This window comes from Martes martes (assembly GCF_963455335.1).
Source record: "Martes martes genome assembly, chromosome: 4".
Lineage (NCBI taxonomy): Eukaryota > Metazoa > Chordata > Mammalia > Carnivora > Mustelidae > Martes > Martes martes.
This window is the reverse complement of record NC_137891.1, coordinates 149910757-149925653: the sequence shown is the minus strand read 5'-3', so window position 1 is coordinate 149925653 and position 14897 is coordinate 149910757. Positions and strand designations below refer to the sequence as shown.

Below are 14897 nucleotides of genomic sequence, written 5' to 3'. Positions count from 1 at the left end.
AGTTTCACCTCCATCTTTCTGTTACTCCCATTCTCTATCGTCTACGGGCGTCAGGAAGGGGGACTAGCCAGCCTCCACTGAACGGAGGGAGAAGCTGAAGCCCATCGAGGTCGCGTGACCAGCTTAAGGTCACTGAGCTCATTAAAAGCTGAGCTCTCAGATCCAGTTTTTCACCTCCCTTTCCCTACCGAGTCGCTGAATCCTGGAACGAGACGAAGCCTCACCGTCACTGATCAGAATGGTCTCAGCGGTCAGAATCCCCAAACCATGTTTCTGGGGCCCGGGAACCGGTGTGCAGTCGGCCGCACCGGTGCGGGTGGGGAGACTGAGGTCCAGAGCCCCAAGCTCCAGCGCCAGCGAGGCAGAAGGCAAGGGGGCGCGCCCAGCCTCCCCAGCAGCCCAGCGCTGGAGCCGCCTCCGCCCGCCCCCTACGCTGGGTCCCTCCGCCTCGATTTTGCCCTCGCAGCGCCGCCAGCTCGGGAGCCAGTCATGGTGGCTGCACTGGTGGCGGCGTGGCTACTCTTGTCGGCCGCGGCCTGCGCGCAGCGAGAACAGGACTTCTACGACTTCAAGGCGGTCAACATCCGGGGCAAGTTGGTGTCGCTGGAGAAGTACCGCGGTTCGGTGAGTGTCCGCCCGCGGCAGCCTCGGCGCCGCCCGGGCAGTGCCTGGTGCTCGAGCCCCGCGACCCGGGATCGTGCGGGTGTGGCTGCGGGTGTAGCTCCGACGAGGCTCCGCAGCCCTGCCCTGGCTCCCACCACCCCAGGCATTCCCCGCGGGGTGCAGCGCCCCCAGATCCTGCTCTGGGTCTGTCCCGCGACGACGTGGCACGGCCCCGGCACGCAGTGAAACCCGAAACTCTCCCAGCGGACGAGGATTTCCCTCCCAGCGAGCGACTTCAGGCTTTGGAGTCCGGACCTCTCCCAGAGGCTGCTCGCCTCGGCCCAGCCTTTGTCATGCACGGGTCGGAAAGTAACCCCAGCATCCTGCCGCCTTTGTCACTCCCACCCCCAGTTTCCGCGTCTGGAGCTGGGATTGTTGCTGCTCTTGAATCTAATGAGAGCACTGTGAAAATGAATGTGCAGTGTGGGGGTGGGGTGGGGAGAGGGGGGTATCTGTTCAGATGCACGGGAACCTTGCACGGATCTCCCTTTAGAGGGGACACTGGGGCCAGCAGAGGAAAGGTTATTTGCACAGGGTCACACAGCTCTGGAAAGCACAGAGCCTGGAGGAGAATCACCCACCCATCTGTGGACTTCTCTAGGCAAACTCCTAAGATGGCAGCTGGGGCTGAGCTCCAAGTCCCCCAGGCTAACTGCTATCTCCTTAGCTCAGAGAGGACTCAAAGAGAAATGTGCCTGGGTGAGTCTTGGAAACAAAGGTGAGTTTTGGCAAGACCAAGAACATTCCAGGCAAATAACTGTCCATACCAAGGCTCAGAAGCAAACAGCAAGAAGGATGGAGGATGGGTGGGTGGGCTTCAGGGGTTCTGCTTGCAGGAGTACAAAGCTTGAGGCTTAGTGGTAGAAGATGAGGCTGAAGGGAGTAGGGAGGGCCCGAGAGGGGCCTTGAACACTATATTCAGAGGCCTAGATTTTGCACTGGGTGTAATGAAGAGTGCTCAAAGTCCATTTCCCAAGATGGACCCGAGACAAAAAAAAAAAAGAAGGAAAGAAAAGAAAGAGATGAACCTAGGTAGGGCCTTGTTGTGGGAAAGGTCAGGAGTTGGTAATGGACACATAGGGGCAGCATCCAGATTTGGAAGGACTGCACAAAAATGGCTATCAGCATTTTTCTCCTGGGAGAAAGTCTTTAGTGAAGAATGCACTTTCTAAACCTTAAAATGCCCAGTTATGCTGGGCATTTTCCTTATTCCTTGTCCTGATTGTTCCCCAAGGTGTGAATTTCAAATGATATGATAGTGTGGAAGTGATATGGGAAACAAAGGCAAAAGAAAAAATGAAGTTTCCTTACTGCCTACAGCCCATCGACAAGTCCTTGAAACAGGTAGAGTGATATTCTTCTAGGAGCTCAGCTCCTAGATGCTGACACTTTGCTAAGGGCAAGAGGCAATCTTAGCCTGACCCCCCCAGGATCCTGTGTGTCTACTTTAACATACAAAAATTCCTTTGGAAACTTCCTTTGTCTCTACCCTCTAAGATATATGTTAACAATCATCCTCCAAGCAAATGACCCAGTGATATACATATGGAGGGTCTCAGGACTGAGTTTTTACTAAACAGTAATAAATGGCCTTTTCCCAACAATGGCTAGCCCCCTTAGGATCCTGGAAACCTTGTTTCCAAAATACCTTGGAGGCTTGTGCTGTCCCTAACCCCATCTCAACCTGAAAGTATATAATCTGCCACTGCTCATGACCCCAGTGCAGCTCTTTCTGCCCATGGGTCCTGTCCTCGTGCTTGAATTAAAGCACCTTTTTGCACCAGACTTCTCAAGAATTCTTTCTTGGCCGTTGGCTCTAAAACTCAACATTTTCCTACATCAGAAGAACCTGGTAGAGTGCTCTATACCTGTGTTTGGTGGGCCCCAGCAGGAAATTCATCCAGGACTGAGGACAAAAAGCTAGTAAGAGTAGGGCCCATTCCCAGTCAGGTCTCACCTTCCTTCTAGTGCAGGTTGACAGAGAGCTCCAGATTTAGCACTGGACCAGCTCTGCTATTCATTCATTCATTATTATTGAACACCTACTGTATGCTAAGTACTAGGCTGGTGCTTGGGATACAGTGGTGAACAAAACAGACAAGTTTCCACTTTAATAGAGCTTATATGAAATGGAAGAGAGAGAGACAATAAACAGGAACAGAGAAGTGAACAAAGTAATTCCTAGTACAGTGGTACTAAGTGCTAAGACATAAATAGAACAAATTCTATTTATTTTTAGAATTAATAAGGCTCTCAGAATGTGAGGAACAGAAATCTTGGAGAAAAATGACCCAGAGAAGTGATCCCAGAATTCTGAGTGTTTTAATACTCTTAGGTCATTGGTAAATACTAAAAAGCATGGGAGTGAGAAGCGAAGAAATCAATCCGAAAGGAACTGAAACAAACAAACAAACAAACAGAACAAAATCACATACCTACCAAGAGATAAAGTAAGAATTTGAACCCAGGCAGTGCAGGTCCAAAGCCCAAGCCCATAACTGTGAGGTTTAAAGGGAAACCAGGAATAGTCATCCAAGGAAGCTGTAAAGGATTCTGTGAATTAACCCAAGCTGGGTCTCCTGCTTGGACGATAGGGGTCATTCATTTACCTGTAAATAACTACTGACTCATTATGTGTATCTTAATAGTCTTTTTTAAAAAATTGAAAAAGGTTTCCTGGCTCCCAGTACCTGTGTGGCACTGGGTCCAACCCTGGAGACAAAGCCATGAACAAGAGCGTATGGTTTGTGCTCTCAGGCTAACTGGGAAGGCTGTCATTTAGACCAGAGTTGAGTATGGATGAATAGGTGACCCCCTGGGAAAGCACTTGTCTCAGGTGTGAACTTATGTACCTGTGGGCCTGAGTGTAGCATGTGTGCAAATGGTTTGTTTACTTCTGTGTGCACACCTGAGTCTGTATGTTTGACTAGACATATATGTAAATTAGCTATATGTATTTGGGTGTGTCTGCCCATCCGTGTTTTGGTCACTTAAAGGATAAACTTTTTGGTTTCAGGAATGGAACTAGAAGCCGAATTTCCCTCCTTCCAAAAGAGTGGGCAGATGCACAAATGTAGGTTAAAAATAAGCAACCTTTAATGTTCTCATTGCCCAGGTATCCAACAGAGAAGAAAGAGGAAGACCGCTAACTAGGGAAGGGAGTTAAGGGTCCTAGTTTCTCACCACCACAGGCAGAATATGACCAATGAGGGAGGTTGTACTAATGACCTGTGGCTCCATAGGATGGGTCCTTCCTTATCTGGTGGAGGCAGGGTAGGAGAGTTATAACTCAACAGTTCTCATCATCCAGCCAAGTAGTTGTCAACTCCTCTAGGAGACATACAGCAATGTTTGGAGACATTTTTGACTGCCAAAACTAGACATCTGGTGGGTAGAGGCCAGGGGTGCTGCTAAACTTCCTACAATGAATAGGATAGCCCCTGCATAATGAAGAAATATCTAGTTCAAAATGTCCCTAGTACTGAGGTGAGAAACTCTGCATGGCCTGAGCAGTTTGTGCCTGTGCATGCCCAGTGCCAGACTGCCCTTGGGAGGTGGCCCTCTTTACGGAGACAGCTAGTATAATCCCTGCTCTTCTAGAAAAGCGGTCAAAGAGATAGGGCCAGGCGGCCCAGACACAGGGTAAGATTTAGCAATTCTTTTTTTTTTTTTTTTAAGATTTTATTTATTTGAGAGAGAGAGAGCACAGAGGAAGAAACAGAGTCCCTGCTGAGCAGAGCCCAATGTGGGGCTCAATCCCAGGACCCCGGGATCATGACCTAAGCTAAAGGCAGACGCTTAACCCACTGAGCCACCTAGGTGCCCCAGATTTAAGAATTCTTTAACAATGTATAACTAGAAGCTAAAAACAGCACTGGTGCCAAAATTCTAACTGCAGTATTATAACTGAGTTCCGCCAGCCAGCTTTGTATTTATCACCTAGAGGCTATAAATAAATGCATTTAGTATAAGGTGATAATAAATTTAAGGATTAGCTAAGTTAGACTCAAGAAAGTGATATTTGTGTGCTGGAGGGAGAGGGGCAAAATGGAATGGATTGCCGTGGGGTCCTTTTATGAAGAAAACCCCTGTCTGTGTATATACCCCTGCAGGTGACTGTCTGTGTGCACACCAACTTATTCATTCCGCACACACTTTCTGCTTTCTTTTCCATGTGTTAAGCCCAGGAGTGAAGCAGGCGTAGCCTTCAGTGGGTTCACAGTGAGTTTATTACAAGGGAGATCATGTAAAGTGATGAGTGCCGGTTGACTGAGCCAGAAATTGAACCCAGATCTGCCTTTCCACTCCTCCACATTACCTCCTGATGGGAGCTCACCAGCGTGTGCGCCTCTCTCTGTAAATGTGTTGTGTGTGTTTATGGGCATGTGTGATGTGCTCTGATATATTTTGTATCTTGGGGCATACGCATCCCCATTTATGGATAGTGTATTCTCATTCTCATGAATGTTCATGTATGTGCATGCACACATACCTGCGTGTTTGATTTCATTTGTGCCTGCATGCATGTGTTTTATCTGTGCGAGGACTGCATGTTTACATATGTGTACGTTATGTCTTTGTATTTATGAGAAAGCATTAATTATTGGGGGGCTCACTGTGTGGGCATGTTAGGTCATGTACAAGTGCATGACTCGTCACTGGGTTGTGTATGTGTCTGGGTTTTGTTTTTGGTGCCCAGGTGTCCCTGGTGGTGAATGTGGCTAGCGAGTGCGGCTTCACGGACCAGCACTACCGAGCCTTGCAGCAGCTGCAACGGGACCTGGGGCCCCACCACTTCAATGTGCTTGCCTTCCCCTGCAACCAGTTCGGCCAGCAGGAGCCTGACAGCAACAAGGAGATTGAGAGCTTCGCCCGCCGCACCTACAGTGTTTCTTTCCCCATGTTTAGCAAGGTCGCAGTCACTGGCACCGGTGCCCACCCTGCCTTCAAGTACCTGATCCGTGAGTTCTGATCCTTGCCCTCATCTTCCTGTAGCTGGCTGAGGTCATGGCTCCCTGGGCAGCAGAAGCCACTGGAGGGCTGGGTGACCTGGGGCCCCTTCCAGAGCCCTGCATATAGGTTCGTGGTCTGTTCCAGCACTAATCTTTGAGGGTGGGCTGAGAGGTATTCCTACCTGAGAATATCTCTAACCCCACCTTACCCCACTGCATTGAGGTTCTCCCTTACTCTTGCAGACTTCTCTGGGACCCTGTTTTCATACGCAGGGGTTCTTAAAAGGAGACTGGGCCCTCAGATTTAGTCAACATGAATTAGTCGAGGTTATGGACTTGGGTTAGAGAAACCAAGGCACAGACAAGGGATGCCACATGCCTGGAGAAGGCTGACCAAGATGGCTGACAGGCATCTCCTTTCCTGAGTTAGGGGCAAAGTTTGTAGACCATGGGAGGGAAACCTTCAGAGGCAAAAATACCAGATCTTAATATTTCAGAAATAGATCCCTTCTGCATCCCCAGGAGCCTCAGAACCACAAGATGGGGTCCTGGGCCAAGCTTGTCATTGTGGTCCTATTTCCTCCCTTGGGCCTTTCTCTTCCTTTTTGCCTTCTATTCCATGCTTCTGACTGCCTTCCTATCCCTCACCACCACCCCTCATTTACTTGGAAGAGTAAATGAAAAACAACAGTGTAGCAAACAAAAGATCCCTTACTGAGGCCGATCTGAATTTTGCTCTATGGGTCAATCCAAATATTTGCTTTTTCCCCCCTGTGTGTTTTTATTAGTTCCTTTCCAGTTCCCATAGTTATAGATCAAACCCAACACTGCTTTAGAAGCAACTGGGGAGCTCTTAAAAATGGTTTAGACTGATACCTACTGAATCAGGGCCCAAGAATCTGTTGCTTTTAACCCCCCCCTTCCACCACCACCACCATGATTCAGATGCAACCAGTCCACAGACTAACATCTGGAAACTATTAAGATTTCATTAGAGAATAGAGTGTAAACTATTCAGTAGTTTGAGATCATTACGAAAGGAGGATCTGATACTGCTTTATCAAGCACTTCACAAAATCCTAAAGCAATAGTTCTCAACCTTGGGGCCATACTGGCATTTCCTGGAGAGCTTTTAAGTAATACTGATGGCTGAATCTTAACACCAGAGATTCCGATTTAAGTAGTCTGGGGTGTGGACTGGGCATCAGGATTTGATTTGATTTGATTTTAAAGATTTTATTTACTTGAAAGAGAGAGTAAGAGAGTGAGACAGAGAGAGCACATGCATGGACAGGGAGGAGGGGCAAAGAGAAAGGGAGAAGCAGACACCCTGCTGAGGAGGGAGCCCGATGCAGGGCTCGATTCCAGGACCCCAAGATCATGACCTGAGCTGAAGGCAGACACTTAACCAACTGAGCCACCCAGGTATCCCATGGGCATCAGGATATTTAAAAGTTCTCTAGTTAATTCTAACTAATAGAACCACTGCTTCAAGGGAAGGATGGACACCAGTAGTGGAATTCCAGGAGAGGGGACACAGGGAAGCACACTTTGCTCTCCTTCTTCCTTTTTCTCTAGAGACTTCTGGGAAGGAGCCCACCTGGAACTTCTGGAAGTACCTAGTGGCCCCAGATGGAAAGGTAGTCGGGGCTTGGGACCCAACTGTGTCGGTGGAGGAGATCAGGCCCCAGATCACAGCACTCGTGAGGAAGCTCATCCTGAAGAAGCGAGAAGACTTATAACCACTTTCTCTCCTCTCCCCCGTCCTCCCATCCCTGCCATCCTCCACCTTGAATGGGTGACCAAAGCAAACTCAGTGGTGCTCAGTGGTGCTTAGAGGGAGGACTATGGACTCTCCTTCCTCCATTTTTAACCCACCTACCCTATCACGTCTATGGGGGGAAATTTCTAGTATTTGGGTTATTTGAGTCTTAGAACAACCTATAGGAACTCTTGGGCAATAAGAGCTCTTGACCAATGAATCACCAGCCAATAAGAACCTCTAGCCCATGAAAACATGTGGCAAAAAGAAGTATATCAAGTAATAATCTCCTGCCTATTAAGAACTCTATAAAATGGGACCAATTCCTACCTCACAGGGCTGTTGTGAGGATGAGGATGAAAGATCTATGAAAGTGCCTAGGGCAGTGCCAGTTCACTAGGAGGCATTCAATAATTTTTTTTTGCATATAAACCATAAAATAATTTGTAATCAATAAAAACTTTTGCCCAACAGGAATTTCCAGCCATTGAGAATCCAAGGCCAAAGATTTATTTGTTACTGTAATTGATTTCCTCTGTTTTATTTTTTTAAATCACAAAGTAATGCAAATAGATTGTAAAATAATACAGGATGATATAAAATAAAAATGAAGATATCCCCCTTATTTTCTATATCTTACTCCCTGGAGGTAAATAAATACTGTCAGCAATTTGGTACAAAGACTTCCTAATTTTTTTTATCAAGCCAATCGTTATTGCCCAATAATTCAGAGACCAAAACTACACTATAATAACAAATAGGCAAAGGATATGAATAGATAATTCACGGAATAATGTAGATGGATAATAAGGATATGAGAAGATACTCAGCCTCATTAAAGTTGGAAAGATTGTTTTAAATGATAATACCCATAGTTGGTAAGGATGCGGGGAAATGGCATTTGTAGTAACTGTTGGTGGGACGATGAACTGGCACAAGTTTTTAGATGGTGATTTGGCAGTATCTTACATCATTTTTCGTCCTTGAAGTCTCCCAAACTGTGCAAATATATATGTACAATAATATGTATGTACATTGTTCATAATAGTGAATACTGGAGGGACACCTTTGTGGCTCAATAGGTTAAGCATCTGACTCTTGATCTCACGGTTGTGAGTTCAAGTCCTGTGTTGGGCTCTATACTAGGTATGGAGCCTCCTATACAAGGAAATGAAAAACAAGACAAGTATCCAATAGTGAAAATTGGATGCAACCAATTTTCAATATGGCCTGATAATGAATTATGGTACAAATCCAAATGGTACACTAATACAGTTATTAAAATGAATGAATTAGGGGCACCTGACTGGCTCTGTCAGTAGACCATGCAACTCTTGGTCTCAGGGTTGATTTTGAGCCCCACATTGGGTGTAGAGATTACTTAAAAATAAAATACTTCAAAAAATATAATTCATTCACCTTATTTTAATTTTTTTTTTTAGTTTTTTTTAAAGAATATTATACCCAATGTGGGGCTTGAACTCAACCCTGAGACCAAGAGTCACACGCTCTACTGACTGAGCCAGCCAGGTGCCCCAAAATGAATGAAGTAGATTTCTATATGCTACCATAGAAAAAGTTGTCCAAAAGTGATAAAAGGGCAACTTGTGAAACAGAATGAGTACATGCACACACACAAAACTCTAGAATGGGGTGCCTGGCTGCTCAGTCTGTAGAGCATGTGACTCTTGATCTTGGGGTTGTAAGTTCGAACCCCATGTTGGGTGTAGAGATTACTTAAAAATAAAATCTTTTTTAAAAAATCCAGTATAAAGAAGTATAATTTTTTTAAGATTTTATTTATTTATTTGAGAAAGAAAAAGAATGAGTGAGAGAGAGAGCATGGAGTGGGGGAGGTCAGAGGGAGAAGCAGACTCCTGGCTGAGAAGGGAGCCCCATGTGGGATTTGATCCTGGGATTCCAGGATCATGACCCAAGATGAAGGCAGTTGCTTAACCAACTGAGCCATCTAGGTACCCCAAGAAGTATAATATTTTTATCAAAATTTTTCTATATTAAGTGAGAGGGAGAGGAATATAGACCAAACTATTTTTTTTTTGAAGATTTCTATTTATTTGAGAGAGGGAGCATGCAGAGGAGGAGCAGAGGGGCAGGCAGACTCCCCAACCCCTGAGCGTGAAGCCCAGCACTGAGGTGATGCAGGCCTCAATCTCAGGACCCTGAGATTAGGACCTGAGCCAAAGTCAGATGCTTAACCAACTGAGCCACCCAGGTCCCCCTAGACCAAACTATTAATGGTAGTTATCAATGAGGGAGTCAGGGGAAAGAGGGGATAACAAGAGACCTTCACAGTCTTTGTTAAGTATTTCTATAATGGTTGAATTTTGTATGTAAAATATGTATTTCACTCTTTATAGAAATATAAAAAGAGGCAGCTAAAAACTGAAGTAATGGGCAAAGTCACTGATTGATAATTCATTAACCATAAGAATTTCATGTCCACTTCTCCCAAGGTCACTTTTCTAGAAGGGAGACTCAGATGTAAGTCCTGGCTGTGCCCCTGACTCATAGACTGAGCAAATTGTTCCCTCTCTGCTGTCTTCCATTTTCCCACTGGACAACATAGTCCCACTGGACTGTGCTTATAGTTTTTGCAGTGTCCCTTAGTGGTCCCCTTCAAAAGCTACCCAGAGTAAATGAAGGCTCTCTGTGAGCCGACCACAGACCCCACTATGGTAGTCTCCAGCCTGCCCTTACACACCCTGCTCCAAGTTCCAGCTCTGCATATGCTATGCACGCGCGCGCGCGCACGCGCGCGCGCGCACACACACACACACACACACACACACACACACACACACACTGAAATGCAGCAATCATAGAAATGTTTGTGATGGACACCTCAGAACCACATTCTCAGTGGACATCTCTGACCTGTCCTGCTGGACCTCTCAGCCACATCTGACATTGCGGACTGCACTCTTCTCCCTGACACATTCTCTTCCCTTTCATGCCATTATCTTTCCTGGTTTTATGCTTTTCTCTTTGAGGGCTCCTTCCTTTTCAGATCTGTTGATGTCTCTTCCTCCTGCCCACTCCTTCCCGGTTGCTCTTCCTTGGAGTAATAGGCTGGCCCTTCTTCTCACTCCATGTACTCTTCTTCAGCCATCTCATTTTCCCTCATAGTTTGACCACCATCAATGCCCTATTTTTTAAAAGATTTTATGAATGGGGCACCCGGGCGGCTCAGTCGTTAAGCGTCTGCCTTCGGTTCAGGTCATGATCCCAGAGTCCTGGGATCAAGCCCCTCATCAGGCTCTCTGCTCTGCAGAGAGCCTGCTTATCCCTCTCTCACTCCCTCTGCTATGTTCCCTCTCTCACTGTGTCTCTGTCAGATAAATAAATAATATCTTAAAAAATTAAAATTAAAAAAATACATAAAATATTTTATTTATTTATTTAGAGCTAGTGGGGGGAGGGGCAGAGGGAAAGGAGAGAGAATCTCTAGCAGACTCCAAGCTGAGCACAGAGCCCATGATGGAGCTCGGTCTCTTAACCGTGAGATCATGACTTGAGCCAAAATCAAGAGTCAGGCACTTAACCAACTGAGCCACTGAGGCACCCCACCATGTATGCCCTACTGACACCCAAATCTCTACCTTGTGTCTACACTGGACTCCTATTCACCTGCCTAGTGGGCATGTCTACAGACATTGCAGTTCAACGCTTCCAGAACTTAACTCATCACCACTCTCTGACACACCTCTCTCCCTTCCACTCAGCCTTCACAAATCCCCAGAGCCTTTCCTTTCACATACCACTCACTTACTACACTATTATTATTTAAGTGACTGGCTTCCCCTCTCTCCTTAGCCCAGCACCTGGCCTTCAGGATATATATAATTTAATTATAAAGTAAGCATTCTGAGCACCAGCTCCCTGCTGTCCCTGACTAGGACCTATCTAGAAACCAAAGACGAGCAGTTTCCCCCAGAAATTTAGAATCTAGCTGAGGATTTTGCAGTCCCAAGTAGGCCTTCATTCCTATGCTTTTTCAGCATTCTGCTGCTCCCATTGTCCCCTCTAATGTGCAAGAGTTCCCTAGGGAAAAAAATTTCACTTTAAATCCTTATCAACTGTTACCTTAATCATTGGCTAACCAGTATCTGCTAACAACCTAGTTTTAAATTAATCCCTTGGTAATTAGCTAACACTTGAGTAGTTAATATCTGGTTTTCTACTAGCACTTTAGTTATTTTCTAACACTTTATTTATAAGCAATATATTTTATTTATCAGGTTTTATCTTAGCACTTAGTAGTTTAGCTTTTTGCCAAGCCTTAATTATTAATCAATATTTTGGTTGTCTCCTTAAATCCTATACTGATCCCTTAGCTATCTGCTATTAGTTTAGAGTAAATTAGCAATCCAGAGACCACCAGGTAGGAGTTTGGAGAGGGATCACTTCTGGCTGTGGATATGACAAAGGCCTTTATGTTTGGCTGACCTTTCCTTCATCAACTGGTCCCGGGTCCTCTAAGAAAAGGAGGTCCCTCCTAATTGCTTATTTACCTCTCTGAGCTGAGCTAGAATGTGGTGAGAGGGGAGTATGACTATGAGGGTGCTTCCTGGAAAGTTATGGTTGAAAGGGACATTCATTCATCAACAAATATTTCTTGAGCCCCGTTTATGTGTCAAGTTCTGCACTGGGGTCTAGGGATACATCAATGAACAAAACAGGCCTATTCTCAGCTGCCACGTTACTTAGAGAATAGTGGGAAAGACAAACATTAGTGGGAAAGATAAGCGTTAAACAAATAATTACACCAATTATTACATAATTATGACAAGCACCAGGAGGAAGTACAGGGAGGCTGGCACTGGAGCTATTCTGGAGTTCAGAGGTCTCCCTAAGGAATGACATTTAAGCCAAGAGCAGAAATTTTATTTATTTATTTACCTATTTATTTATTTATAAGATTTTATTTATTTATTTGAGAGAGAGAGAGAGTGCACAAGGTGGGGAGGGGCCGAGGGAGAGGGAGAAGCAGACTCCCTGCTGAGCCAAAGGCAGATGCCTAACTGACTAAGCCACCCAGGGGCCCAAGAGCTGAAATTTTAATAAGAGTTAGAGGAAAGAGGGTTGCTTGGGTGGCTCAGTGAGTTAAGTGTCTGCCTTCGCTCAGGTCATGATCCCAGGGTCCTGGGATGGAGCCCAACATTGACATCCGGCTCCCTGCTCAGCAGGGAATCTGCTTTTCTCTCTGCTTATATGCTCTCTCTCTCTCTCTTTCAGATAAATAAAATCTTTACAAAAAAAAAAAAAAAGAGTTAGGGGAAAGAAGTGGGAAGTTCCTAAGTAGACAGAGACCCTAAGGAAGTAAGGATGGAGCCAGTGCTGTCTGGAGCCATGTGATAAGGTGAAGGGCAAGAGAGGTAGTCAGAGGCCAGACCGTGAGGGCCTTGTGGAATCCAGGTAAAAAATGAGAATGACCTGACTTAGCATGACAGAGCTTGTCTTCAGTTCCAAGTCTGAAGGCTAGAAATAAACTCCGGGGCAGAGACAGACACTGAACTACTGATAGGAGAAGCGGTTGCTCTGGCTTCCTGGAGGAGAGATCACTATGGAGACCCCTGTGGAAAGCAGGCGGACCTGGCAGATCCCAGTTCCAGCAAGGCCAGCCTGGCAGCTGAGGGAGGGGATTGCCAAGGCCTGGGTCCCTACGAATCACCAAGTGGACTCCACCCTGACAGATGACACAGCAGGTGGTCAAAAGGGTACATTTCAGGGGCGCCTGGGTGGCTCAGTTGGTTAAGCGACTAACTTCGGCTCAGGTCCTGATTCTGGAGTCCCGGGGATCGAGTCCCACATCGGGCTCCCTGCTGAGCAGGGAGTCTGCTTCTCCTGCTGACCTCTCTCCTTTCATGCTCTCTCGCTCTCTCTCTCATTCTCCTTCTCTCTCTCTCTCTCTCTCTCAAATAAATAAATAAAATCTTAAAAAAAAAAAAAAGGTACATTTCAAAAATGAAACACTGCCTTAGGTCTCACCAAAACCTCTGCAGCTTCCTCTCTTCCCCACATCTCCTTTAGTCCCTACATCTTAGCTCTCACCTGTGGCTTTTACCGCTTTGTGTTAGGATGGAGATTTGGCAGCTGTAACAGGAACCCAAAGTAAACACATCCTCAAATAAAGTTAAAGTTTATTTCTAGCCTATGTAAAGGACCTTTAGCCGGGTTAATGGCTCTACCATCCTCAGGATATTGCCATCACCTGCACAACCCAAGACAGCTGGCCACCTCAACCCTATTCCTTTCTTTTAAAAAGATTTTACGTATTTATGTTATGTTGTGTTATGTTATGTTATGTTATGTTATGTTATTATGTTATGTTATGTTATGTTATTTATTGAGGGCATGTGAGCAGAGATGGGGCAGAGAGAGAGGGAGAGAGAGAATCTCAAGCAGACTCTGTGCTGAGCACAGAACCTGACATGGGGCTCGATCCCAACACCCTGAGATGATGACCTGAGCTGACACCAGACTTGGAGCTCACCACCAGGCACCCTCAACCATATATTTTTAAGTAAGGGCACTATAGCACATCCTACAGGTCAGATGAACTTGACCAAATAGCCACTCAGACAAGGATGACTGAGAAATAAAGTTTTTATTTGTATGGTAATGTGCCCAGATGAAAATTGGGAGTTTCATTAACATAGAAGAAGGGGAGAACAAATAGCCCCAATAGTTCGGTTCAGGAACAAAACCCCCCACATCTTAACATCTTTCAAATCTCTCCCTGTTCCTTCCTGCTACCATTATCCTAACTCAAGACTTATCATCCTTCTCGCTCATCAGCTTGGTTCCAGCTCCCTTCTCCAATCCATCCTTCACATCACAAGCTAAATGATGTTCCAAAAGCAAATCTGAGCATATCATCTCTCTGCTTCAGTGTGTCCTCAATTCCTATTCTTGGAGTAAAGGCTTAGTTCCTTAATCTGTCATTCCAAGTCCTTGTGCCTCATTTTCCTCCATTTCTTGCCATATTCTCTTTACTCCTTCCTCCCATTGCACAGGTAAAAAATATTCTCACTTTCCTTGATACTGATCCCTCTTTGAGTATAGGAATACTTATCCCTCTTTGAGTATAGGAAATGCTTGGCTCAGAGTGGGTGTTCAACTGACCTCATTGTTGTCATCTGTATTTCTGAATGTCCCAAGGGCTGTCTGAGCCCCTGCATCTGGTAGGTTTCTCACACAGAAGGGGTGACCCATCTCAGTGAGATGGGAAAGCCCGGTCAGAAGACCCCTTCCTCTAATCCCTTAGAATATAAGCGCTCCACTCCGATCGCATGGCTGACTGAGCCCTGCTCATCATTCTCCAGCGGGAGTGCCAGCGCCACGGCTGTCTTTGGTACTAGTGATGATTATATGGGACATACGTCTATTAAAAAATTATTTGTTGTTGGGGCACCTGGGTGGCTCAGTCGGTTAAGCATCCATCTGCCTTTGGCTCAGGTCATGATCTCAGGGTCCTGCAATCGAGCCCCAAGTCAGAC

The 14897-nt window shown here is 45.8% G+C and overlaps 2 protein-coding genes across 4 annotated transcripts in view; one reads left to right on the top strand and one right to left on the bottom strand.

Annotated features, from left to right (window-relative positions):
- TUT4 (terminal uridylyl transferase 4) overlaps positions 1–14897 on the bottom strand; it is a 197963-nt gene that overhangs the window by 176950 nt on the left and 6116 nt on the right. The gene's annotated exons all lie outside the window — the stretch shown is intronic.
- GPX7 (glutathione peroxidase 7) lies at positions 196–8055 on the top strand. 3 transcript variants are annotated; one of them, XM_080800732.1, is made up of 4 exons: positions 463–624; positions 4846–4884; positions 5363–5624; positions 7194–8055. In XM_080800732.1, the coding sequence occupies exons 1-4, from the start codon at positions 490–492 to the stop codon at positions 7355–7357; spliced, it is 600 nt and encodes a 199-aa protein (XP_080656858.1). In that variant the 5' UTR covers positions 463–489; the 3' UTR covers positions 7358–8055. The 3 variants fall into 3 exon arrangements, with proteins under 3 accessions (XP_080656859.1, XP_080656860.1, XP_080656858.1); XM_080800734.1 differs by lacking the exon at positions 4846–4884 and having other exon boundaries at positions 296–624; XM_080800733.1 differs by lacking the exons at positions 4846–4884; positions 5363–5624; positions 7194–8055 and adding an exon at positions 767–1653 and having other exon boundaries at positions 196–624.